The 27,573-nt window shown below is 31.8% G+C and overlaps 4 protein-coding genes across 10 annotated transcripts; 2 read left to right on the forward strand and 2 right to left on the reverse strand.

The window, feature by feature from the left end:
- Positions 1-557: 557 nt before the first annotated feature.
- On the forward strand, positions 558-6,033 carry LOC146531098 (cytochrome b5-like). Its single transcript, XM_085199739.1, has 4 exons — positions 558-836; positions 1,483-1,571; positions 1,855-1,923; positions 5,282-6,033. Exons 1-4 carry the CDS (start codon positions 729-731, stop codon positions 5,367-5,369), a joined length of 354 nt encoding a protein of 117 aa, XP_085055865.1. The 5' UTR covers positions 558-728; the 3' UTR covers positions 5,370-6,033.
- Positions 4,438-15,748, reverse strand: LOC146531099 (alkaline phosphatase-like). 4 transcript variants are annotated; one of them, XM_085199729.1, is made up of 10 exons: positions 15,607-15,736; positions 11,422-11,578; positions 11,041-11,243; positions 10,257-10,449; positions 9,598-9,761; positions 8,763-8,976; positions 8,320-8,453; positions 7,803-7,998; positions 7,206-7,445; positions 4,438-6,464 (listed from the first exon to the last, which is right to left on the reverse strand). In XM_085199729.1, the coding sequence occupies exons 3-10, from the start codon at positions 11,134-11,136 to the stop codon at positions 6,286-6,288; spliced, it is 1,416 nt and encodes a 471-aa protein (XP_085055855.1). In that variant the 5' UTR covers positions 11,137-11,243; positions 11,422-11,578; positions 15,607-15,736; the 3' UTR covers positions 4,438-6,285. The 4 variants fall into 4 exon arrangements, with proteins under 4 accessions (XP_085055855.1, XP_085055856.1, XP_085055857.1 ...); XM_085199730.1 differs by lacking the exon at positions 15,607-15,736 and adding an exon at positions 13,425-13,498; XM_085199731.1 differs by lacking the exon at positions 11,422-11,578 and having other exon boundaries at positions 15,607-15,748.
- LOC146531100 (uncharacterized) lies at positions 14,684-19,013 on the forward strand. Its single transcript, XM_085199738.1, has 6 exons — positions 14,684-14,894; positions 15,024-15,140; positions 15,258-15,343; positions 15,599-15,784; positions 16,026-16,155; positions 17,232-19,013. The coding sequence occupies exons 3-6, from the start codon at positions 15,263-15,265 to the stop codon at positions 17,300-17,302; spliced, it is 468 nt and encodes a 155-aa protein (XP_085055864.1). The 5' UTR covers positions 14,684-14,894; positions 15,024-15,140; positions 15,258-15,262; the 3' UTR covers positions 17,303-19,013.
- A 2,366-nt stretch (positions 19,014-21,379) lies between these two features.
- On the reverse strand, positions 21,380-26,039 carry LOC146531101 (uncharacterized). 4 transcript variants are annotated; one of them, XM_085199734.1, is made up of 5 exons: positions 25,688-26,039; positions 23,490-23,577; positions 23,023-23,175; positions 22,157-22,322; positions 21,380-21,577 (listed from the first exon to the last, which is right to left on the reverse strand). In XM_085199734.1, the coding sequence occupies exons 2-5, from the start codon at positions 23,568-23,570 to the stop codon at positions 21,492-21,494; spliced, it is 486 nt and encodes a 161-aa protein (XP_085055860.1). In that variant the 5' UTR covers positions 23,571-23,577; positions 25,688-26,039; the 3' UTR covers positions 21,380-21,491. The 4 variants fall into 4 exon arrangements, with proteins under 4 accessions (XP_085055860.1, XP_085055862.1, XP_085055861.1 ...); XM_085199736.1 differs by lacking the exon at positions 25,688-26,039 and adding an exon at positions 23,715-23,908; XM_085199735.1 differs by lacking the exon at positions 25,688-26,039 and adding an exon at positions 23,664-23,908.
- Positions 26,040-27,573: the final 1,534 nt, after the last annotated feature.

The raw sequence follows: 27,573 nt of genomic DNA on the forward strand, positions 1-27,573 counted from the left end.
TGATAATATTTATACTTAACATTAATTGTATATTGAAGTTTGAACTACACTGTGTTTGTATGTCTTTGAAAGAAATGTTAATAAAGTTTAAAACATAACCTATCTCACGTCAGTTTCACGTCAACACAACAAGGTATAAGTTTATCAAATTTCCTTACATAAACAATGACAATTGACATTAGATATTTCGTCCAGAAAAATATATTGGCACTAACACAATTTAAAGGAATAAGTAAGTAGAGAATAAAGATAATAATTTGTTTACTAACTTAAAAAAATGAAATATTGTGACCTATATTGAAAATTTATGTACTTGATCATTGATTAGATTAAAAAAAAATTTGCGTAATATGTATAAATGTGAGTAATGTACGGGATCGTATTCAAATATCAAAACTTATTATACAAGACTACATTGACAAATAACAATCAATTAAATGATATTGAAAAAAACTTTTATACATTATTAGGATACAACTATATACATCTATCACATAATTAAAAATGAAAACACATTTGCTGTCACATTTAATTTCATATTTCATGTCAATTGTCAAACAATTAATCAAAATTCAAAAGTCATCTGACACTGGCGATGGTCAATCGTTATAAAAAAAATCAGAAAAATCGCATTTAAAATCAATAATATTTATTAAACGATTCACATTTAATGGATTTATAAATCGACGTTATATACTTATTAATTTGTGACAAATCTCTTATCCGTCATGGCTAGAATAATTTCCACAGAAGAAGTAAAAAAACACAGGCGCAAGAGTAGTGTTTGGATTATTATACATGGTGATGTTTATGATGTTACAAGCTACTTGGAAGAGGTGACTTAAATTGTAATATATAAAAGATATGGTTATTATAATTAATGAAATGCATTTAATTTAATTGAATTGTAATTTAGTTGTATTGTTGTGATCCCGTAATTGAAATGTAGAATTGGAAAGTAAATTTCATTGACCTTATTCATTTTGTCTAAAACAACCTTGAATAAAAAATTATGAGGTGAAAGTTGTTTTTGCATATTTTATTTTTTTATTGAAATTGTAGAAAAGTTTATGGACTTTTCTACAATTTTTAGATTCATATGAATAAGTTGTATTATGCAATATAAAATAATTGAGTTGACAAAAAATATTAAAGTTTTATTCAGAATATAAATTCAAATAATATTAAAAAAACAATGTAAACCTTCTTACTACTTATTATGACATTAATAGAAAATTGGAATAATATTGACACTTTCTTGGTACAGCAACACATAATCTGACTGTAAATATGATGAGTGTGAGTTTAATTCCTACCCTTCTGATAATAAGGCAAAGTGGTACTATTCAAATGGCAATGTCTCACAAATAAATATATAATTAGGTAACTAAATATTAGTTTCCCTCTGCTTACCCTGGTATATGCAGGATATGGCATGAAACTAAAAAAATATTACTAATAAAAAAACATCTTTCCATTCAGCATCCTGGAGGTGAAGACGTCCTGCTAGAAGTAGCTGGCCAAGACGGATCACAGGGCTTTGATGATGTAGGTCACAGCGATGATGCAAGGTTTGTTTAATTATTATAAAAATGTTAATGGCAGTCCATACTTGAATATGTATGACTTATATAAATATTTATGAATATTGTGATTTAGTGAAAACAGCAAAGATCTGTCAGGAAATTAATTATTTACATTTTCTTGTTCAGGGAAAACTTAACAAGCAACATCTTTAATTCAGGACTTTTGATTGAACTATATTCAATAGTGTATATAGAAACACCACTTTATTTAAAGTATTTAATAAACATTTGGCCTTAAACTAGTTTTATAATCTTTCTTTTTTTGCAGAGAATTATTAAAAAAATTTAAAATCGGTACATTGTCTCCTGAGGAGAAGGCAAAAGCAAATAAATCTTGGTAAGTAACTTTTTTTATATTATATAAGTATTATATTTTAAGAATGTGATATATAATATAAGTTAAAGAAAACTATAGAATTGTTGATATAAATGACAAATAAACATCTTAATGAACTGTACAGAAACACAAATAAGCCTTATAGAATTTAGCATTTTCTAACTACTCAGTTTGCAGGTTGTCCTTAAAAAAATAGAAATCAATTTCTTATACTTCCAAAAATAGAAAAAGAGGTGATTTTCATAAAGAAACAAGTTATGTAATTTAATATTAGTGAAAACCCACCGTAAAATAAATCTCTGTAATCTAAAGCCTACTTGATATCACTTGACTATCTTACTTACATAAACCCCTTATCAATTACAAAAAAACGAGTGTAATAACAATGATATCTGTACTTTTCAGTTCTAAACTTAGGCTCAAAAGAAGATCAAGGTTAACTATTAAATTTATATTTAATTAATAAAATATAAGGAATAGGTATTTTTTAGCTTCACACTGCCCACGTTTGTGAAGGAAGAGTAACCTAGTGGCTAATATTAAGACACTCGGTTTCCGCCAAATTCTCGAGGCATGGCGTGAGGCGGGACTCAACGCCGCGCTTTGTCTCGTTACCAACGCTAGAAAATGAAAATATTAAATACTAGCAACCCAATCGCTCGCATACTTCCTATAATTGCTTTATTACGCAACATTTGCCAATACAAGAGCACAGTATTTATACAACAACAATTGATTGTATGTGATTGAATGTATAAACTATACATTTACAATTATATCATTTATACATTCAATCACATAAAACTTGTTTGCATAATTCTGAGACACTACAAGTACTAATTGGCATGAGAGGATGTCATCGGCGCCCCTTCAAGAGCGCCCCCCGCGGGACTCGAGCCTAGGCCTGCAACCGTAAACAGAGCGTTGAATTATTTAAATTTTACATTTTCTCGAAACGTATACCTCCAAATTACATACTATAAAAACAAACAAAGCTATCTCCTTTAAATTTTCTTGATGATGGAATAACTTTCAAAAAAATCTCTATTGTGACTATTAATATGACCTAGATATGGGTGTCGCGGTCTTTAATTTAGAACTAATAAAATACAATGTACTTCATATTATGTAACAATTATTGCAGCGCACGCGCTCAAAGCAATTCGATGGCGTTCATTATTATTGTTATCTTGTTATTTAAGGCTAACTAAGACTTACACCGTAATGTTATATAGCCTATAGCCTCCTGAGGAATGTTGCTTTCATTGGCGTTGAATAGAAATCGAACGCACAACCGTCGCGTTTCCATTTGATCACGCGGGCGAAGTCGCATGTTGAAGTTAGTCGTCAATAAAATTAGTATATTTTCTTATTTGCTTTAGATACATAGATTAAATATTATACTTTTAAGGTAAATTTAAATATTAATAAGAGTAGATTCCTATTTATATTTTTATGAGAAAATAACGTTTTTAAATATGTTTTCAGTTTAAAATCACAATGCTCAATTTGTTCAGCGGCAAGGTTATTTATTTATTTTTTTGTATTTTTTTTTATTTTTGAGTTTTTCTTTAATATTTTTTAACGCTCCAGTTGTCCGCATATACCAAGAAGGGAAAGGTCAGACAAAACTTGGAGAACATATGACGGATCACCACCTACCAGGTCGACATAGTTTTGATTAGTATTGATTTTATATTTAGTCAAATAATTTGTTTTTCCCTTTTCTTATGGTGCTAGAAAAAATGAGAAATTTTGACTTCTGAAAGACTTTTTTTAAATGAATATTTGTCATTGCCTTATATTTTAGTAGAGTTTAGCTAAAAGACTTCTTTTAGCATTGATCGATTGTCGAATCGATTAAATTTATTGTAATTAATGAAGTTCAAGTGGCATCTGTTAAAAATGATATGTTTATTTTTATTAAAAAAATATTTTCTACAGTCGACCTTTACTTCCTCGTAAATCGGAGTTTAAGTTACCAACCCCACCGAGACTAGAAAGAAGAGTGCAGTCTATAATCGTTCCTAAACAAAGGTTAATTATAATATTTTTATTAGGAAAATATTTTACCTCATAGCATGGTAGTGATATTCCTCCTTCCTGCCTTTTGTTTAAGTGTGTAATAACACTAAAAATAATAAATGATAATTCTAAACGATCATGTTTGGGTAGTGACACGTTAAAATTTCCATACAAGGATTCTAACAACATTATATAGGTTGTAACAACCGTATTACAATTTCTACGTTGCTTGACGAAGCGTATAGCTTAGTGGTCAGAGCGCTTGGACGGCAAACGAGAGGCGCGGATTCGAAACCCCCTACGCACTATGATTATATATTATTATCTTTTGAAATATAGATGTCAATATATTTTTTATATTACACTTTATCCTCCATAGGCAGAGAAAACATTTTAGTACTTAGTGCTTAACACTTGGCTCTCTGTTTTCCATCTTAATTGGGGGCATTGCGTGTTGAATAATGAAATATAAAATAATATGCAAATTGATTTTTAATTAATTATTATTGTTTAATTTTTTATTAGAGTACCACGAGAGCCACCACGACCACGTGGTCTGCCGTGTGAAAGGTTATCATTATAAATGTCAATAACATTAGTAGGTACTGGTAGAAGTACTATTTATAAAATATTGTAGTAGATTTTATTATAATATTTGTTACTTTTGTAAATTTCGACTTATCAGAATGTTATTTGTATTATTAACTTCTATATATTTTTTATTATACGCAGTACAATTAATTTAAATATTTTTTTAAGGCCCTCAATAACTTCTATTTTCATAAATATCACATTAAGTTATAATTATATGTTACCCAAGCCACGGTAACCCCTAGGTAGACCATGACCACCCACCCTTTGCTATATATTATATTGAGTACATAAACATTAGCAAAATTGATTTAAAAAACCGGACAAGCGTGAGTCGAGCTCGCCTACAGAGAGGTCGAGATGTTTTTTTTGAAATTTAGGCTTAGCTTAGCCAGAGCCATTTCATCTGATACTCCTACTTTTGTAGTGCAACAAACTTTTCTTTTAGCAGGGTAAGCAGACGGAACCTGGGAACCTAGTGTTAGGACACTCCATTACCATTAAGATACTTCCGTTCCCCACTTTCCGTCGAATTTTCATGGCCTATTGAGTGGCAGAACTCGTCGTTAAGATATGTTGTTACTTGTTACCAAAACTCGAGAATGAAAATGTTAAATAGTTCTTGCCCCCAATTATGAATGGAACCCGCAAGCGTCTCCTCGCAGTCGCACGCTTGTGTGAGCCCCAAATACTCTAAAACACTAATATATAGTTTATTCTTATTCATTAATTTCGGTTTCAGCTCAAATTGTCGTCTAAAATGGGCGGTGCTGGCGCTGGCTGGGGCGTTACTGATCGGCTTCGCTTTAAAGAAATATCTTGCAAAGTAGATATATATATTTAAATAATTATTAATTGACAACTTAGAATGAAATGGCTTAACTCAAAAATCTGATTTTTAAACCATTAGCAATAAAAATATTGAAACCCTATACAATATTTAATCGTGTATTCATACAAACTAAAAATATAAGAACAAGTCGTATAAAGCCATGTATTGGTCCCTAGCCAGAGAATCTGTGTGTGACAGAGTTGTTATTATGCTATGGATAGATATTCTATATCGTCAGCTTAGAATGTGAACCTGCAAAATGTCGTTAATTATCAGAAAGTGTTTACTAATATATTAAATAAAATATAGACCAATTTTGTATTTAACTATTTAAAAATGTACAAAGCGAAAGAACAATGGTGTTAGCAGTTTTACTTTCACTCAGAGACTGTATTAAACTATAAAAAATTAAGTAAATAAAGAAATATCTCTTCTAGGTAAAAATATAATTTACCACCTACACAGTGTTACCATTTAAATACTATGTCCAGTGATATATAAAACTTAATGTAATTTTTGATGCATTTTTGAATTGTTTTTTTAATCATGCTCAAAGCATATTTTATCATTTATATATTATCTATTTTATATTTAAAATGGCTGTTATACCTTTAACTTATCAACCGATGTATTAGATACGGCAATAAAGTAGTATCAGAGTGTTATTTTTGTTTCTTTTTATTAATACCTATTTACATAACATTTGTTAAAAATATAACACATTCTGTAAAAAATATCAAAAACATTTAAAGAGTAAATATAAAATAAATTTATACTACATGATATTATTAAAAAATATATAAAAAACTAGTAATATTGTCGTTATACGTTGTATGGCAATATTTACATACGGAATATTGAAAATCTTCATTAATATATTAAATTATCTTATTCATTATTTAATTATCTTCATTTCATGATAAATTCAAATATCTACTACATATTCCTAAAAACATTAATGTGATATAAAGTATGGCAACATTTATTTTTAGAGGATTTCCCGTTGAATAGGGACCAATTTTAGCTGCATATGTTATTACATGGTATACGTAGTGCTGCTCGTGAACGTTATGGAAAAGATGAGCGAAAGGACCTGGAAAAAAGAAGTTTAATTTATTTTAATTATTATTAAAAATTAGAGGACGTCGCGTCGTCGAAGGGTGTGACTGTAACGCGACGGTTGTGGGTTCGATTCCCACTCGAGGAAGTGAAATATTTATTCCCGTTTATATTTCCATTTCTTCGGTCTGGTGTCGAAGTAAAGCGCGGCGTTGAGTTCTGCCACTCAACACGCAATGCCTCCAGAATTCAGCAAAAGCCCCACCTTCTCAACGGAGTGTTTTAACATTAGGTTCCCTCTGCCTACCCACCAGGGTAGGCGTAGTGTGCGGGATACAGCGTGAAGCTGATTTATTTTTATTAAAATATACAATTGGAAGCGTCTTACTGCAATTGTAGTAAACGTTACGTTTGTAAGTTTAAATTCCACAAATTTTCTCCCTTTATGTCTTACACATGTCTCGAAAATTGGATCGTGGGGAAGTGTGTCGAGGACTGTCTTAACACTAGCCTCTCTACACTATTACTATATGCGAGGTACAGCGCAGTACTAAAAAATAATTGTGATTTGAAAATAATTAAAAGTTAAAAAAAAATATAATACAGACGTAAAATAAAAAAAGACTATACTTAGGTATATTATAACAAATCTGTTAAGTTATAGCACGTGTTGATTTTTATTTGTACTTGTTATTCTGCCCATAGCTATATCTAAATAAACAGATAATTAAAAGTAAAGTTACTTGGCGCTGCTTATTCAATAAAAAATATTCACCTTTAGCATAAACAACCACATCTCCTCCACCATGTATATTTTCATCTAACGTAATGGCCGCTATTTGTTCATACTTCATGTTGTCAGTTATGTCAGTCGTCGGGTTTTGTCTTACAATACGAATGTCACTTTTGTCAGTTGTGTCATTTTGGATAGTATATTGGAAGGAGCCTGGCCCTCCGGTTCCGTAGGCGAGAGTAGTGTAGTTCAATCCGTCGTAGGGGGAAGGACCTGTTACACCTGGAAATTATTATTTTTATGTTACTATAATTAAATTAAAAATATTTTTTATTGTTGATTGTTACATAATATAGAAGAGTGTTTTTATTACCATTATTTTATTACTATCAAAATTATTAAATTTAGGTTTTTGTCTTTATAATATAAATCTGTATTATTTGTTATATTTTAATTTGTGATTTCGTTAACTGAGTTTCGGACTTATAACAGGCAAAGAAGATTGAACTGTAGAAATTAGTATTTTTCAAAATTAGTTGTACTGGTAACATTAAATCTATATCATAATATTTAAATTATTTTAAACAACTTTATTTAAATTATATCTAACAAGAACAAGATATACCTAAAAAATCTTACCAAATATATTAGACCCTCTCTCCGGATAACCATTAATAGTGAGTGTATGAGTATGATCACTGGTCACTATCAACAAAGTTTCATCATCGGAATATGAAGCTGCGACCCTCACCGCGTCCTCCATGGCAGCAGACTCGTCGACTGCAAGTTTAGCTCTACCGCGGTGGTGAGCCATGTCTATGTTACCGCCTTCTACCTTTGGGAAATGTTATTTTTTATTTGGGTGATGTAAATTATGGTCGACGAGTCGTGGCCACAATGTAGCTAGGTTTTCGATCGGTTAGGTAATCAAAAATCTAAAGTAAAGGCGACGGTTGTGGGTTCGATTCCTACTCGAGGGTAAGAATTACTTAATATTTTCATTTTCTGGTAAGATAAAGCGGCGCGGCATTGAGTTCCGCCACTCAACACGCAATGTCTTGTAATCAGGCGGAGTGTCTTGACATTTAGGTTTCCTCCGTCTACAGCTACATATAGGAACGTGAAGTTAATAATAAAAATAATATGTTGTACGCACCATAAGAAAGAATCCATTTTTATTCTTCTTTAGTATTTTGATAGCGGTGTCCACCATCTCGCTGATGGAGGGCATCCCGTTCGGGCCCTTGTTTCTTTCACTTTCATAGCGCAAGTGGGCATTTGCAAATATACCTGGAGTTATGAACAAAAGTATTCTTTAATATGTTTGTACATTAGAATAGTAAAAAATATTCCAGTTAAAGATATTTTATCAAATAAATCTATGTGAAAATGAAAGTCAAATTCAATAATCAAAATATGTGTAGTGGTCGTTTTCATGAATTAAGATTTAATTGGATACGAAGTTCTATAAATAATGCTCATCAATAATAACATAACGCTGAATACTTTGCTTGAATGCACGCTGGTACATAAATAACCATATTGAAGGTTTAGGAATGACTCGGCACGCCAGCCTGTAAGGCTTGTGATATACCTTACCTAAAAGATAGTCAGTATTGTCAACATCAACCTCCGTCAGTTCTCTGTTATTAGACACCACATTATATCTCAGTTTTCTGTCTTCTTTATCTTTTCGATATTCCTGTATCAGGTTTCTGCCATCAGATCTTGAACAGGCCCACGAACTGATGGGATCGTCAGGTGTACTCGATACGTTTGATACTAAGCTTTGTCTTCCACCACCCATTATTACCTGGATTTATTTATATATGTACATTATTTATTATTTTGTATTAAAGATAATTGATATTAAAGGAGAGCATTAGAATTAATCAACTAGCAAATAATTAATAAGTTATTTTTAATGTATTCAAACACTAAGACATACAAGGTTTTTACTATAGATATTGATATCTCTGTAAAAGCTGTTATTGTATTGAATTACGAAAAAGTATATTTTCATTTCAACAAAGAAGATTGTGCTCAGCTGGTTTGGACTCCAAAGAATAAGTGATGAAAGAATGGCAAATAAGATTTGAGATGAAAAAGTGAGCGATAAGAGAGATCCTAAGAGACCTCGGTTGACCTTCGAAAACACAGTATCAGAGATACCTAAAAAGCATGAGGACCCCCCGGAGGGCATCTATGAAGACGTTGATGACAGTGACAGATGACAGTTCTCTCTGACTAACCCGCTAGGGATACAGCGTGAAGCTAAAAATAAATATTGAAATATGATACAAAAAATAATAAAAAGACAGTGTCCTAACACTAGGTTCCCCTTGCCTCATATAAACTACTTCTGGAAAATCTTTAAGAACATTATGAAATAGTGCAGAATAGAACCAACTTAAAATCTGCTTAAGTTACTTACATGAAGATCTCTTCCTGGGAAGTTCTCAATCATTTGTCTGGCAATATCTTTACACTGTTTGCTGTCATCAGGTATGGCACTGTCGCATTCCCACTGCCTGGCCGCGCTGTGGGCGTATACAGGGCCCGGTGTGGCGTGTGTTACGCGCATTGTTGTTACGAATCCTATGAATTAAAAAAAATAACTAAGTAGACATGTTTTTTTAGTTTCACGCTTTATATCTTATATAACAGAGGGGATTTGCGTGTCTCATTTGAGTGGTGGAAGTCATCGCCATGCTGTCGAAGTCGAAATCGAATCTACAATCGTCGCGAGTCAGACTTTGTCCCACTGTAATAAGTAGGTACATTTAAAAAAGGCAATCCCACTGAGAGTTGACTTTTATATGCCGACTTCGCTGCATGCTCGCTCGCAACGATAAAATTTAAAAAAAACACCAATTGTATTAAATAATATAATTAAAATAACACTTGGATTGATTGCAAGAACTGCGAAATTAAGTGCTACCATTTTCTATTTTCTATATGACTTTGACTTTTTTTACCTACCTAAGTTGGTAATGGAGTTTTTAAGCACTAGGCTATATACGGGAAACAGCCTAAAGCTAAACGAAAAGAGGGTAAACTACTAAAACGAATGTATTATGTGCCTCTACAAACCTGCGCTCTTCCCAGCCTTTAAAGCCAACGCTGCGAGAGATTCCAACTTCGCACTAGGGTTCAAAGACGCTGAACAATTTCTATGTCCTACACTCGCGTCCAAACCCATGGTGTGTTGATTCACTTTCACCCCGCAAAGCAGAGCTGTGGCCGTGCTGGCTGAGTCTGGTACCATTTTGTTAGCGGAGTATGTCTGTAAAGGTAGTTTCGTCACTCAACACGCAATGCCTCTAGAATTTGGCGGAAAGTGGAGAACGGAAGTGCGTTAATGGGAACGTAGTGTCGTAATACTAGGTCTCCAGGTTCCCTCTGCCTATCCTGCTATTTACTGTAAATATTTGAACGGTAACTGAAAGATCGACTTCGGCTAGTTTTTTATTATTATACCTAATTTCAGTATAATTATGCATAAGAGGGGGAATAGATAAATACATTAATTTGGTAAGCAGGTGGCAGAGAGAAATTTCAGTGTTCTTTACTTTTGACCCGACTTTTGACTTTTTTGACCCCTTTTGAGATTGACTGACAGAATTCAAAATTGCATTGCGTCTTACTATAATGAAGAATAATTGATTTCCACAAGTTTCGATCGATGTGTTCGCTACATCTTGTTCACTGCGTTTGGACCAAGCAATATAAAACTATGTACCTACAACTTGATAGGTAAAAAAATCAATAGTTTTAATTTTTTACTATTTTTTAACTAGTTATTAGAACTCACTACTACTATAAACAATAATGTCATCAAAATTTAATTTATAAAAAAATAAATTTAATTAGGTACCTTCAACAATCCCACATGTGGAAATTTCTCATACGAAAGTCTGTGGCTTTCCCCGCCTTTGTAGATTCTTGTCGCAGTCACGGTATTCGGCCCCATACCGTCGCCGATGAAGAGAATAACGTTTTTTGCTCTGCCTTCGTTCCATCTTACTTTTAACGCTTCTTCGAATTCTTCGGTGGCTAGCTTGCTCCAGTATTCAGGATCTAAAGTATTTTTATTTTAATCAAATATAAAAATATATAGGTACCTAATTATTTGATGAAATCAAACTAAATGTACAAAAAGTATAGAAATGAAATATAAATTTCTATACTTCTCTATGATCAACCAATAGGTTGATGTAGGATGCATTTTGTTTAGCAAGAGAGAAAAAAATCTTACACTGAGGCCGTCCTGCCGTAGCATGTGATTGTAAACTCGACAGTTGTCGGTTCGATTTCTATTTGGGGAAATGAATCATTTTCATTCTCTAGTTACATACAAGGCAAAGCGTGGCGTTGAGTTCCGGCCCTCACCACGGATTGTCTCGAAAATTCCACTGATAGTGAACAACGGAGTATCTTAATTCTGCTATATGCTTCGTGAAGTTATTTATTATTATTATTTATACTATACTAGTGGACCCGAACGCGGCTACGACCGCTTGAACTATACAAATATATATTAAATATATTTATGAAATTATTTTCAGTTTTCAATAGAGAGATGCGTTAAGCAAGGTCATTTTGGGTGACGTTATCTAACAACAAACCTCGCAAATCGTTGCTTAGCAACGGCGGTTGTTATAAACATGGCGGAATAAATTGCATTTCAAATTAATAAATATTTTAATATATTGATATATATCGAAAATATTACAAACATGAGAAAAAAAGTATCCTATGTTTATCCCGAGACCATCAAGTATCTCTATATGTGTATTTTATCACAATAAAATTAGCGGTTTGCCCCTGATTGCGTAAAGGACAGACAGACAGACAGACAGACAGACAGACAGACAGACAGAGTTACTTTCGAATTTATAATATAGGTATGGTTTATTATGAAACTTTTGTTGAAACAATAAAAATCAATAACATGAATGGCCTTATTTTTTATGTTATTCTGATTTACAGAATAACATAAAAAATGAGGCCGTAGTGGTGCAACTTCCGACGGTAAAACGCACAGATGTGAGTGAGTCTTAAAATTAGGTTCATTATGTTCAATGATTATAATTTTACAGGTCTCCGCCTTCAATTCCTTGAATAACCAGTAGGTAGATAGTATTTGTAATCAATTGTTTATATTTTTAGTTTAGGCCCATAATAATTATAGCTCCGAGTACATTCTATACCACTTGTAACACTGCGAATGAATGCGTGGTCTTTAGTTTTTTTTTGTTTCACGCTATATCCCGCACATAGCAGGGTAGCCAGAGGGATCCTGGAATTCGCAGTGTTAATACATTGCGTTTCGCACCGAATTCCACCGAATTCTGGAGGCATGCGTATTGAGTGGCGAAATCCAGCGTCGTGCTTAGTCTCGTCACCAGATCGAAGCAATAAAAATATTAATTTCACATAGGTATGTAATGTACACATCCATTGGAATAGTCATAGAGGAATTATTAAAACTCGTCCTAGTTGAAATCGAACAATAACCGTCGCGTTTACATGTAACACAAAAGAAGAAGCGCTTATTCGACTGTTGAAATAATATATCGATTTCTCGCATCATATATCGTGTATATGATATTGTCGATATATGCTTGATATTGCCATTTAGGCTACGTACAATAATTACAAGTGGTTCAAATTCAGTTTCTTAGATTTAATTTCACGTTGTATTTGTAAAAGCTGCTTTCATAAAAACCACATGTTAATGAGTGACACGAATACCTAATTTACTCATGTACATTTCAATGGGCTGGTTTACAATTATAGCTTGTAAGAGTTGTAAGTTGTATCCCTTATACCTACATATATCAGAGTATGCGGAGGAAAACTAATGTTTCAACATTCTATTCCTCACTTTCCCTCCGCATTTTTCATAACGATGCCAGTTAAATGGCGAAACTCAACGCCGCGTTTTGCCTTAACACAGATAGAACTCACGGCCGTCGCGTTAAGACGCTATGCTGTTGTGCCACGACGGTGTCAACCACGAAATTATATTTAGTATTTATTTTATATAATATTCCATCTTTACTAAACACAATCCCCAGCAGTCAATTCATTCACTGTGTACTCTTGTTTATTTAAATTGATAAGATTTAAATCTCTATTCTCTATTATATATTTTAAATATAATTTTTTTTATAATTAGACACCTAATTAAAATAAAATATCTCATGATAAAAACAAGAATAAGAGGTTATTCTGTAATCTAATATAACCACAAACCTTTTCTTAATTGATAGGAACATTGCACTAACAAAAACACAAATAACACAACCAATCTACTCCTGCGCATTTTGACAACTAAATGACACTTGACAGTTGTCTTTCAAATGACGTTTGATGCTTATAGTGTTTTTTTTTATTCTTTATGGTGATAGTATTTTGATTATATTCTAATTTAAAATGAGATTAAAATATAATTAATAATTAATTCCCAAACATATATATACGTATGTATATTAAAATATATGTTTCGGAATGTTAATAGAATTTTACTCTTATTTTAGTCAAGTTGCTATTAGCTTGCTACTCGGCAGTAGAATACATTTTTTATTTTAATTTTAATAACACTTTCTACGTATGCAATTATGCATATCGAATATATGGGTATGAGAAAAACATCAAAATCGGGTTACGTTTTTACGTTTTCTTGTTAATTACGTTATACGTGTATCATTTGTATTTTAACATACACCTATAACGTATTTTTTTAAATGTGTCATGAATTACGATTTTGTCAAATATTTCTTAATATTATGATATTAAGTGAATTAGTTAAGTAAAAATAAACTATATTTCTTTCAAATGAATTCAAAAAGTACATTACTAGTTCCTACGTATAAAGGCACATCTGCTATTTCCCATATAACATAAAAAATACTAGAAGACCGATAATATAATTTAGTACTAACGAGTTGGAGTGCTATAAAAGATCTATAAGTATGGGGTTACAATTAAATGTGTGATAGAAATATATCGGTCGTCGCGATCGATCGACGCGCCGCCCTGCGCAGATGTGCAGCCTCCGTTAAGGGGTAGCTTCTGTTAAATATCTTAAGAAAAATATATTAAATACACAATATTTATAAACGAAGCAAAACATATTTTTATATAAATCATATTCACGTTCGTGAACAGAATACTAGCTTTGTGACCCAGTTGAATAATAATTTCGGCGTTTTGGTCTTATCCTCGTGGAGGTAATATGTCTCTCACTCTCACCCACAATAAAATGTAGTGTAATTAAAATTTATCAGTTTTTTATGGAAAAATACAAGGGAAACGCACACGGGAGCATACAGGTCGCCTCATGTTCACTACAACAGAAATAAAATCGTAAAGATATATTTGGGGTGCTTCAGACATTCGGGGGTCGGCTTTTATACTACTTTATCCTGGATTTTTATATATAAACTTTGCTTAAACTTACAACTTTCATTTTTTGTTTCAATATTGGTAAATGTAATGTATTATGTATGTGGATCATTTGCAATATTCTGCAAATTTGTCCGTAGATTTATAAATATAGCAAAGGACATACCCTTAAGGATTTTCCCAAGTTGAATCAAAGTTGCCTCAACATTGTAGCCGTTCACAATGTCTAAGTCATTAAGACGCGAGTGCTAGACTCTACTACTAGAGATAACAAGTGTTGTGAATGTATCAATTATCCTATAGTCTATAAAGAAGATGGTGAGTTTCAGTTGATATTTAGAAGAATGTGTCGAAATTATTAATCCTTTAATAGATTTTCAGCAATAAATTATTTTCCTAAATTCATTAAACATATTTCTTATTAATGTAATAATTTATTTTTTCTAGAATCTCGTAAAATTTTTCGGATATATGAAAAATTAAATTTCTTCTCAGAATTTTCCTAAGACGATTTTGAAATACTTGGTGTTTTTTGGATATCTTGGAGAAGGAATAAAATCGTTGGTAATAAAATGAAAAATAATTTTAATATTAATATATAATTATTTACTTAGAGTGAATATTAATACATAATTATGTATGTATGTAGAGTTAACTTGTAAATAATTATGATTTTTGCAGGCAATATGGAGCTCCCGGTGTTAGATAAATTCTGCTTTATCTTCGACTTGAGGACAGGATGTATCACCATGGGGATTATCAATTCGGTTTGAATGAACATTTATACATTATTTACATTCAATTCAGCTCAAAAGTCGTGGCGCAGGGGCACAAATGTGTGACTGTACATAAAGCTGGTCGTGGGTTCAAACCCCACTCGAGGAAATGAAACGCTCATTAAACATTGTTCTTCTTTTTCTTTTCGCTGCTAGTAGTGTCTCAGCTAAATAAAATCTTAACAAGCCTTATTTTTACGATTTAAAAATAATATAAGATCTTTCTTGTCTATTGGTTATACACAGATACTCACTTTCGTTTTGGCGGTGATCCTGATAACCTTCGCAGTGGACATCAAAGATGCGGCTGAGTCCAAGAAGGACGATATGGATGGCATGTCCTCCGTCGTCTACACCATCGTGGTACTGATCGTTGTTCTCCTATTTGTGAAGTTCCTTCTCGACCTGATCTTTGTTTGGGCTGTTCATAAGGTATTTTCTATTATAATAGTAAATAATATATATTTTATAGTTCCAAAGATTAACGACAATTTTGGCCAAACTAGGGCAAATTGACGTAATATAATTATGCTGTTTCAAGAAAAGTCTGCGGCATCTAATAAAAATATTATATTAATACAAAAATAATTGAAGTAATTATAAAAAAATCAACCATTAAGCTATAATATATTTTTAAAAATTATCAGGATATTATTTTCGTTTCTTACTTCAGGAGAGAAGTCGCATCATGAAGAAGTACTGCATCTTCTGGATCGTATTTCTGGTGCTCTTCATTATTGGTTTCCTGAAGACTCTGTTTCACATGGGCGCTGGTCATGTCATAGCTCAAATTTTGTTCCTAGGTAAGCATAGAATTTCTTTTAATTATCTATAGTAGATAATATCTTAACACTACGTGCTCAGGTTCCCTCTGCGTACCGGGATTTAGCGTGGAGCTTTATTATCTTTGTCTTTAACTGTAACCGTATTCTCTAAATATTGATTATACATGACGCAGGTAGATTTACCATATATGCCCGATAGCTTACTCTGTCTTAGCCTCATCAAGAGAAATAAGTCGAAAGACATATCTATACTAATATAATGCAGCGGAAGAGTTTATTTATTTATTTATTTATACTTTATTGTACACCACAAGCATAAGAAAACAAAGTTACAAACTACATCTAGTACTTATAAGCTAATAACAAAGTGTGAAGTACAAAGGCGGTCTTATCGCTAATTAGCGATTTCTTCCAGACAACCTTGAGGTTAGGAGACATAAAATTTAAAACAAATAGTGGGTGGTGCAAATAAATAAACATACGTAAATAATAGTTTGTTTGTTAATAGAGTTTGTTTGTTTGTTTGAACGCTAAGATCTCTGGATCTACAGGTCCGATTTACTATGTTTTTGTTTTGTATGAAAGCTGCATTCTTCAGAAGTGCTTAGGCTATATAACATTACATTACACATATAAAGTAATATATTTTAAAGTACTTTCTAATTTGACATGCAATTTATTCTGCCATGTTAATAACAACCGTCGCGTCGCTACGCAACCGTTACCGCGACATTTTGATATTCATCCTTATGAAAATAAACATCACTTTTAGCATTTTATCTAGATTGAAATTATAGTCTACTGTATAACATACTAATAAATAATTAAGGAGACGTCACTGATTCGAAATGACCTAGCCTACGGGTGGCGTAGTATGAGTATGGCCGACGCGAAAATATTCTTATAGTTCAAGCAGGCGTAGCCGCGTCCGGGTCTACTAGTACTTATATATTCGTCCCGTCGTAAACTAGTGCAAGAAAATATAATGGACAATCAAGTGCCTTGAGTGTTGCCACTTGGTTCTATCTTCTTAGTCAGTATTATGCAGAACGTACTCAAAGCTTAAGTATAACGAATTTTATACCTATTTACAGCTGAAAACTTTTACTACATCGTTGTGATCCGGAGCTATTTGATATCGATCAATGAAGACGGTGTTTTGTAAGAACTTCCACAATCAAATGTTTTTTTAATATAGATAATATTTAGGTCTTTCTGAGCAACAACAGTTTATTATAATTATATATTTGATAAGTTTATTTTTTATAAAAAAATATCTTCGTAATCGTAGAACAACGATGCGTTTGATATTTGAAAATATGTTTTTTTTTTCCAAAAAAAAAAAATGAAATAATGCTCTGAAAATTTGTACGCACAACTCAAAAAAGATAATATTACGCCATTAATGATTTGCTATTTTTTATTCCATTTCCAAATGTAGCAAGTTGTAAATTTATACGTACACTGTTGTTCTATGAAACGAGACGTTTTAAATATAACATGTTTAGTTTGATATTGCTGTATTTTGTATTACATACATAAGTATTTTATTGTTGTCGTACAATGCTCGTTGCAATAGATACAGAATATTTGTCCGGATCTTATACAAATGAAGGCTGATTTTAACAGTTCTGACTATTTGTCTTGTTAAATTGCATAGATGTTGAACATGATTATGTAAAGGGATTCAATATCTTTTTTAAAAATAATTTTCTCATATTAAATTTATACAAGTAATAATAGAGAGAGGGAGAGACATTAAAATTGTATAAATTTATATATTTTAAATCAAACGTCTTTTAACTACAGCTTTGTTAAAACTATATTGTTGTTACTAAAGTAATTATTTTTAAAATTGTTACACGCATGATATTTGAGTCCGTTTTCCATAATCATACAGATTATATAATATTTAATTGTTATTATTCCTTTACAGTTGTAATAGTGGTTGTGATTTGTGACATTCCATTATATTTACCGTTAAATGAGGAATCATCATATCAAACACATGCCAGAGAGTACTCCTGGCAGGTATCATGTTCATTATTAACACTTGTTTTAATTGTCACTCATTTTGAACAGATATGTTCGAGTAGAGGTTATTTTTTTTATTTCTTCGGCAATTTTTATATTAGTAATATTTCTGGGGAGTATACCCACTATTTTGGGGTGGGCACGGCACGGTAGGTTAGGTTAGGTTAGCCAAAACATATTTATGAAATATTTATGAAATGTTAAATTTTAGTACAATAATGAACATGATATTCCGTTATCATATTTTTGTCTTCCATATAATAGTGATAAGCTCTCATTGTTTGATACAGTTACATATATTTCAATTTGGTGTACAGTTCCATGCTATGTGGCGCTATCCTCCTCGGTGTAATCGTTTTAATATTTAAAGTATATCATTCAGCTTTTTAGTCTATAAAAAGAATTAATTTTCTTAGATACTTATTAAGAAAAACGAAATATACTTTATAAATGACATATTATATCTATATACTACTTTTATATGAAAAATAAGCTTGTTTATATAATAACATACCTATGCTTATGAGGTATTGCCGTCGGATTTGGGGCCCAATTGAAAATTAATCAATAACAAATTATTACAATAATTACATATTGTATTAATTTTCAAGCTATCGGTAACTCCCTAGAAATGGAGGACCCTGGCACAGTCTCCAATTAAAATATGACAAAGACGGCAAAAAACAACATGAAAATCTTTAAATTGATGTAAAAATATATTTTTTTTAAATTGTTTTTTTTTTAAATCTACTTTACAGCTTCTTTGTACCTTCAATCTTTGTACCTTTATGCATTTTATCTTACGCTTTGATAAAAAAATCTACCAAATCCTTAAATGAAAGTTTCACGAATTTTTACCAAATGTTCTTAAGAACTTAAGTTTTGTAAGAGATGTTTATTTTAGATGTTATTTATTGCACAATATTTAATAACACGATATAATTTTTAGTATTTTTATAAATATGTATATTAAATATTTTACACGATTAAAAACAATTAAAGGAAAATTTCATGATAATTTGCGTATTGGCGAATTTATTTGAATATGAAAAAAATAATTTAAGAAGTCATTATGAGTCATTATTTTGAATTTAAAAAATAATTATATGTATATATGATGTGAGGGCCCGATACTTAATAGGTACACTAAAGATTTTGTAATAATTATTTAAATTTTTAAAACGTGTTTACGTATACCGGGCCCAAAATTATATATACAAAATAATAGTCGACGGTAGTTGCAGTGTTCACAGTGTAGCCGTTTGTTATATAATTCATATTAAATAAATAGATATGTACTATGTAATAGTCGCCTCTATATTATATTACTCTGTACACGGAGGCTCCAATTAAATGAATATAATAACGACAATAAGACGTCCTTCGCTTTAATTAGTTAATAGATCGTGTCTATCGTCTGTCCTACGAATATTTCGAGAATTAGTGGAATGGGTTTTCGTGGGTTCACTAAAAAGTGTAATTTTTTAAACATATACCTATGCATAATGTATGAAAGTAACCATTTGCAATTTTTTAATAGTTTTATATTATAATTATATTTTCAAATAATGATCAAATATGATAATTCAAAAAAACATTTATTTTCAGTAAGTTATTAAAAATACGCCATTTAAAATTATTATTAAGTCATCAGAGCTTCTTTAAACTATATCTTTACCTACATACCGTATAGAAGTCTAAAATATCTAAAATTAAATTATCTTTCTAAAGAAGAAAACATATATCTTTAAATAGAATTTTTAAGCTGTATTACTCTTTTTGAAAATTAACTATTTTTTTACTTTTAACACCCATTTCATTAATTTTTATAAGAAATATAAGTTATTTGTTAAACAAATAGCATAAATAAAATAAAGAGTCACTAATAAAATAACTCTTAACTAGCTACATATCTTCGACCTTTGTACTCTGTCCCTTTGTAACGAATGTACTCCTGTTATACAATGTATGACAATTTATATTAGAAATATTTTGTATTTTATATCTGAGGTCTGTCCACATAATTAATTATTAATTGGTTTAGTAAATATTAAAAGAGCCTTTTAGTTTGTGTCTTAACAGGTTCGAAAAAGAAACTTATGATACTTATGAACAACAGACACTTATGAAATTTATTGAAATATATAATTATAATTAATATTAATATTAGAAATAACATCCTTTTATATATATATATATATATATATATATATATATATATATATATATATATATATATATATATATTGTATAAATTGCTTTAAGTAATTAAACTACGAAAAAAAAATTATTTTGAAAACAATAATTAGTGGTACAAACAAAGCTAGTTCATATTAAGAATAGTTAATAGATCCAGAAAATATGAAATGACTTTACGACATACGTATTTGGTTTGAGTAAGACTCATATTTAAAGTATAATGTAAAAATATTAGATATTTCTAACATTGATACTTGAATTTTGGTGTATTACCTCAAAAAGAGCTTAATTTAACCGGATATAATAATACAGGTTAGAATATATATTATGAAAACTATATAAAAATATATAGAAATTGTTATAGTTTGAATGTAATTTTATTTAACTGTCAAAATGTTAAAATGTAATAATGTAAACTGACTACGAGTAAGCGACCGTACAGAGTTTCTTCTCTGGAAAATAAGAATATACGTTAAATAAATGTAACGTAAAACATTATGTGGACAGACTACAACTATTACTATAAATGTTTGCAGTCAGCAACTAACACATTAATACTAAAGATCAATTGTAAACGCTTTAAATGTCGTCGTAATTATTTACAATGTGAGATTTATATTGATTTTATATAGATATTGATGTTTGTGAGTATTGTATATCGCTTTGTTAAACGCAGTGGGTAATGGCAATAAAGTATTAAATGTATTGAGCTGTTTGATTTTTAATTTCTCTTTTACCCGAGTTTAGTTTCGTTTACATTATATAAATCGCGACATCTTCCCTGAGGAATTACCTAATCCAAATCCTGGTATAATAAAATGAACCTGAGAGATAATTCAACCCTCCTAAAATTCAATAGTATAATAGTAGGTAAGTACGTAATAGCCGTGTCGTCGCATTATTTCTTTTGGTAAAATACGCAGAATAAAGTGATATATGACGTATAAGCGTATAACAGATTATCTGCTACGAAAATTTTTATGTAAAAATTTACAAAAAAAAAGATAAATTTCATCCACCAGTACACTTTAATGGTACATACAAAATATACAATTTCAGGCAATAAATAAATAACGAGTACAAAGCGTATAAGATCACAAGGTGCCAGTCTTCTCACGGGTCTACATAGGCAAGGCAGTTTCACTGTAGTTCATCTTCATTTTCCGGTACAAGCTGTTCACCACCATCAAGTAGTATATCGAGTATACTGAAAATGTGCAATATTTTTTTTATTAACTTGTAATTTTTTGCTAATTTCAGTAGATGCCATTATATCGACTTTGAAATAAAAATAATATAATATAATAGTAAAATGGAAAAAACAATCTTCACACCAAAAAATTTTTATAATATAACCAGTAAAATATAACGTTATTTTAATGTATTTTAGAATTGCAGGGTAGATATAGCGAATCAGAGATATGTCACTTTGTATTCCATTGATTATTTATTACAAGGCAACTTTATGTGAGGCGGGGCCATATTTTTTTAAATATATAAATCATTAATAAACTAAGGTCGTAGCGGCGCAGAGGAATTCCGCCTCTCAAAACGCAATGCCTCAAAAAATTCGTCGGAAAATGGGGAACGGAATGTTTAGCTCTAGGTTCCCCTTGCTGTGTGCGGGGTAAAGCGTGAAGCTAATTTTATTAATAGTAGCATGACGTGTTATACCAATCATGAATATATTTATAACCCTTTAATTTTTAAGCTATTTTTCATATCATTCTTTAAGTAATATGTAATGAAATAAAATACTAAAAAGAGAGACGTCTAAAGTACTTACTAGTTCCACTTAATATAAATAAAACTATTAGAGCAACGTTCCCAGCTCCATCGAGATAAGGCTTTAGCTCCGGACTGAAGAGACAGGTGACCACGGCCACCAGGAACAGGCACAGGATGAACACGGAGTTGAACAGCAGCGATAGTTGGAGACAACCTGGTCTCCGCTGAAATATTGTAAATATAAACTGTTAAGCTCGTAACAATAGGTCATTTCATGTACAGAAATTAAAATCCATACTAATATTATAAAGCTAAAAAGTTTGTTTCAATATCAAGAACTACTAGTTCGTATCTAAAAAAATATTTCCCTATTGGATAGTCTATAGAGAGAATAAAGATATAAATAATTTACCGGGACTGAGCATTTGTAAAGCTGTATTTTTACATATATTTTAAATAATACGCTAACAATACAAAAGGTAATTAATAAATGACAGTTCATCATAAGGCTTAAATAAGGAAAAGAGAATAAAATGTTTAAAATGTCTAGAAACAGACAAAAACAATTTACTTTGCTTAAGACGTACAATACACGAACAATACAGGCTATTTACTACCACTTGATGGAAGAATCATTTAAGTTATGCTCACAGTTATATTTACCTAAATCATCTTTATGATCATAGATTATAAGTTTGTGAAAAACTTGGTAATTGTTATTAGTTCAGCAAAATATGTACATACGCTATATTGACATGCATCCATTACTGCTATATATCATTCGATAGACACGGATATCTATAAATATACATCCGTGATCAGACAACGTAAGCAAAAAAATAAAAAATGGTGAATTAATAAAAAGAAACGTGGTACGTTATGTTTCTCGGGTTGTTTCTTTTAAACTTTAGATGTACTACTTACTCTTCCAATGCCGACAAGCGCGACTATATTGCTAATAGCGGAGAGAGTGGAAAACATGACCAATGTCATTGAAATAAGATTGTCCTCTTGTTCCCTCTCTCTATGCCTGGGAAGACTCCAGGATCCTCCAATTATAGCTGCTACACACGCGATCTGAAACATTTTGGATATTTTGATTGTGATTGACTAAACTTTTGTAGTGTCCTTTATTTTCCTTACTTATAACTTCTTGTTTTAGACAATCACTAAAAAGACAGATTTGAAGTGGAGAGTGGTAAAAAAATAGTAATTTCAATAGTTTCAAATTCGAATAATTGTGGCACATAAGATTTTGATAGACATTTACTTTTGCATTTGGCACTTAGTCTTTATGTAAAAATATTACTTTTTGGGAATCCTGTCCTATAACTTCTATACATAAAAATAATACAACACAGTTGTATATTTTAGAATGTAATGTAACTCACTGTTGACAGCACACACAGCATAAGGCAGCCTTTTTCTAATGATAAGCAGCCGCAACACCGCCTAAGCATTGGCAACGCCATCGTGTTTCTGAAAAGAAGATAATCAAACATTTCAACGAATACAATATTGTTAGCGATATTTATACATGCGAGCGGCATCCCATCATCCCATACCCATCACTACCATTCCCACGTATATAAAAGAAGCACTCAGTCGTGACCAACCCTCTCCCCCTGATAAGCGTACGCAGGGTACCCCGGCGATCGCCAACCCTTCACGAGTGGCCATCAAAGTTCGTCATTTTTCTTCAGGGGCGTGCTACTTGCGTAATATGTTAAAGTAAGTAATTTCCTGGGCCGACCTGGGCGCACTATACTAGGCTACTGGGCGGACTATCGCAGTCAATGAAATACATTTCAACGCTGCGATGTCGTCATTATTATAAGTACGAGTATATTAAAGTGGGCAAATATAGAACAAGTGGATGTGACGGCATTCGGAGCAGGCCGCGGTTATTTCAGTCGCCATAGAGGCGCCTTCACACAACACTTACACTCTTGTTTGTGTTGATTAATATATATTCATTTATGTGTATTACTGTAGCAGTAATAAGACACTCCGTTCTCTACTTTCCGCCCAATTTTCGAGATATTGCGTATTGAGTAGCACCAGAGTGAGAAAATAAAAATATCTCTATTCCCAGTCATTAGTCAGCATATTTAAATAATTTAATTTCTCCGCTCGGGTAGAGAAAACGTTGGCGTTGAGTTCCGCCACTTAACACGCAACGTCTCTAACATTTAGATGTGCGTAAGGAACGTAGTGGTTTATCCTATTGATAATGTTGTCTCTCTTTACCCTGCTATACGGGAAAAAGGATGAAGCTGTTTTTAACACCGCTTGCAGTGTCACACGTCGAAAACTACTGTATTAAAAATTAAGTCAACTTCACGCTGTTCCCCGCACACATCAGGGTAGACAGTGGAAAACTAGTGTTAAAACACTCCGGTCCCCACTTTCCGCCGAATTCTGGCATTGCATGTGGCGAAACTCAACGCCGCGCTTTGCCTCGACCAACACACCAGATGACCAGGGAGAAGAAATGAAAATATACATTTAAATAAATACTTCATTTCCTCAAGTGGGGAACGAACCTACAACTTGTTGTGTTTACAGTCACATTTTGTGTCGCTGCGCCACGACTGGCCTCACTACTACTGAACGATAACGTCATAAATTTCTAGTTGTATCCTTGAATATCTTTGTTGGTTTCCAAATGTGAGATTCGTCCTTGTGCTATATAATCTGCTGCCTTTATTGCTATTTACGGCGCCTATTTACGATATTGTTAACATTAATTGCGCTCTTACGTCCTTGGCTTCGGATAGATGTTAGTGGATATGATGTTATATATAATGTTTGTTTTTTTAAATAAAATTGAGGTCACTGACGGTAAGCGCGACCGACGACTGTTGGTTCGATTATCAATCGAAGTAATAAATTGTTGTCATTTTCTCACTGCTTGCTGTATCTCGCATGTAGCAGCGTATGCAGAAGGAACCTGGGAACCAGCGTCAAGACACTCTGCTTCCATCAAGACACTTTCATTTCCCACTTTTTGCTAAATTCTTGAGGTATTGTGTGTACAGTGGAGGAACTCAATGGTGCGATTTACCTTGTTACTAGAGCAAGGATATGAAAATATTGAAATAGTTCACTCCCTTAAGTGGGAATCGAATCTATAACTATCGTGTATAGTCACACGCTTATGCCACTACGCCACGGCGTCTTCAATATTTAAATAAATAATATTTGTTACTAATTGTATTTTTTAACATGGTAGGTAGAGTTTGGACGGAAGCACTAACAACGTAATTTTGATTTACAGATAACAATCATACTTGCATTTGTAAAAACAACTTTATTCTTCTCACTTTATGTTTATTTCAAATACCATATTACATTGTTTTTATTTTAGAAATAATACTTTTTTATATAATGTTCATAATAGAAAATAAAATTACTATTTGCACGATGACTCATATTAACAGCTGGGACGTTACTATGTATACATTCGTTCTCTTTTACGAAATATAACAAATTTATTTCACTATAAGCAATTTAATATTAGAACAACACTATTATTTTACATTAATATAAGATTTATTTATATACAGTAAAAGCAAAATTTCCTTACTTTCAAAGAAAATCAGTCAGTCATTCAGTTCTATTTTGATCTCGCACTATAAATAATCAGCTTCCACTTAGAACTATGATACTTTAATGATTAAACACACATCACTATGGTTCGTACATTTTTTAAAAAACTAAAATTAAAACGTGTTTACACATTTTTTTATTAATCTATTATTATTTATTTTATTTCACGATTTGTCCACCAGGGCTTTATAAATAAGAATATTTATTTTTAATATATTTTTCTAATTATTATTTCTTGTTATTTATGTTTTGTTTTGTTCTTTATTTACACGTAAATTAAGGCACAGCACAGGTCGTCTGCGGTGTACAGTCGGCCGCGCACTACTCGTACTCACTAGCGCTTCCTACCGCCTGTCCTTGCTCAGAGTCATTAAAATAAAACGTTTTGATTGCTTCCGAATAGCAAGATGTGTATTTTGTAGTAATATATTATTATATAAAGTTTTTGATAGGGACTAGTGAGCAATGGCTTTTAAGAAAACCTTTAAATTTGTGAAAATTATCCAAGATCTGGGTTCCAATTTCGGTCTTGAATATGTTTTTTTATAATAGTACTTTTCTTTCCTAGTTGTGGAATAGTAGTTTGTGTATTGTCAAGAGCTGCTAATATAAGTACATCACTTTTTTATTAAAAAATGTTTAACCTCTACCTTGAAGGAATTCAGGCAAAGTTAATTATTAAGTTTAAGTTTATATTAAAAATTATATTACAAGAATAACCCGACTGCAGTATATCCCACATATAGAAGGGTAAGGAGAGGGAATCTGGAAAGATCCGAAAGGGAACCCTTTAAGACACTTCTGTTCCTCACTTTCCGCTGTATTCTGGAGGCATGTGGATATTAAAGGAATAAAATGAAAGGAATTAAATAATAATTACTAATACCAATACAATTAACAAATCGCATCTTATGAGATTTACTAAATGATTTATTTCTTGATTTAGCTTTTAAAAATGCTCCCGATGTTGCTCCACGACTCTCTAATTTGTCAGTGAATAGGCATTGCATAAAAATCGGTTCCGCTGTTTTGGAGATCATGCCAGTTTAATAGAAATACAGACTGATAAATGATTTAAAATGGTTTATTTAGGTTTAATATTCGTGTAACAACTTAAAAACACGGTCATTTATTTCTGAAAGACTTTTATTATAACGCCTGCCAAAAAAAATTTGCAAAATTACTTATTTAAACATTTGATATTAATTAACACAGGCCAGTCGTGATGCAGGAGTACAAGCGTGCGACTGTCAACACATCAGGTTGTGGGTTTGATTCCATCTCTAGTAAGTGATATATTTGTTATTTTCATTTTCTTGCTTTGGTAACGAAGCAAATAACGGCGTTGAGTTCCGCCATTAAACAACCGTCGCACTACAGACACACCCTTGTGCCCACCACCTCGCGCCACCACGGTCTCAACGTTATTTAAAAGACCAGACACACAGACAAACAGATAAATATAAATAAATTAATTGTGTAGAGTTTTGGTACATTTGTAACTGCCTCCAATAATATATTTTGTCATATAATTATAGTCAAACAGTTTTATTATATGTATAGACTAGCGACCCTCTTGCGGCTTCGCCCGCTTTTACTACTGGATTATTCATATAATGTATGTTTGTACAAAAAAAAATATGAAACCAAATATATCGCGCTGAAATAATACATTCAACTCCAATTATCCAATACGTGCAAACGCATCTAAATCTTCGTTGCTATAGAGTCAGGCGGGTTTTTTTTTTGAGGCTTGTGGTTAATGCTGAAGAGGGTATTCTGTCCCTGATGAAAAGCTAGCACTACGTGGCGTGAGGAAAATTAAATAGAATGCATCGGCCGGGAATCGAACCCGGGCCGCCG

Source organism: Heliconius melpomene, chromosome 16 (genome assembly GCF_056956725.1).
Source record: "Heliconius melpomene rosina isolate 202511_hmr_F chromosome 16, ASM5695672v1, whole genome shotgun sequence".
NCBI lineage: Eukaryota > Metazoa > Arthropoda > Insecta > Lepidoptera > Nymphalidae > Heliconius > Heliconius melpomene.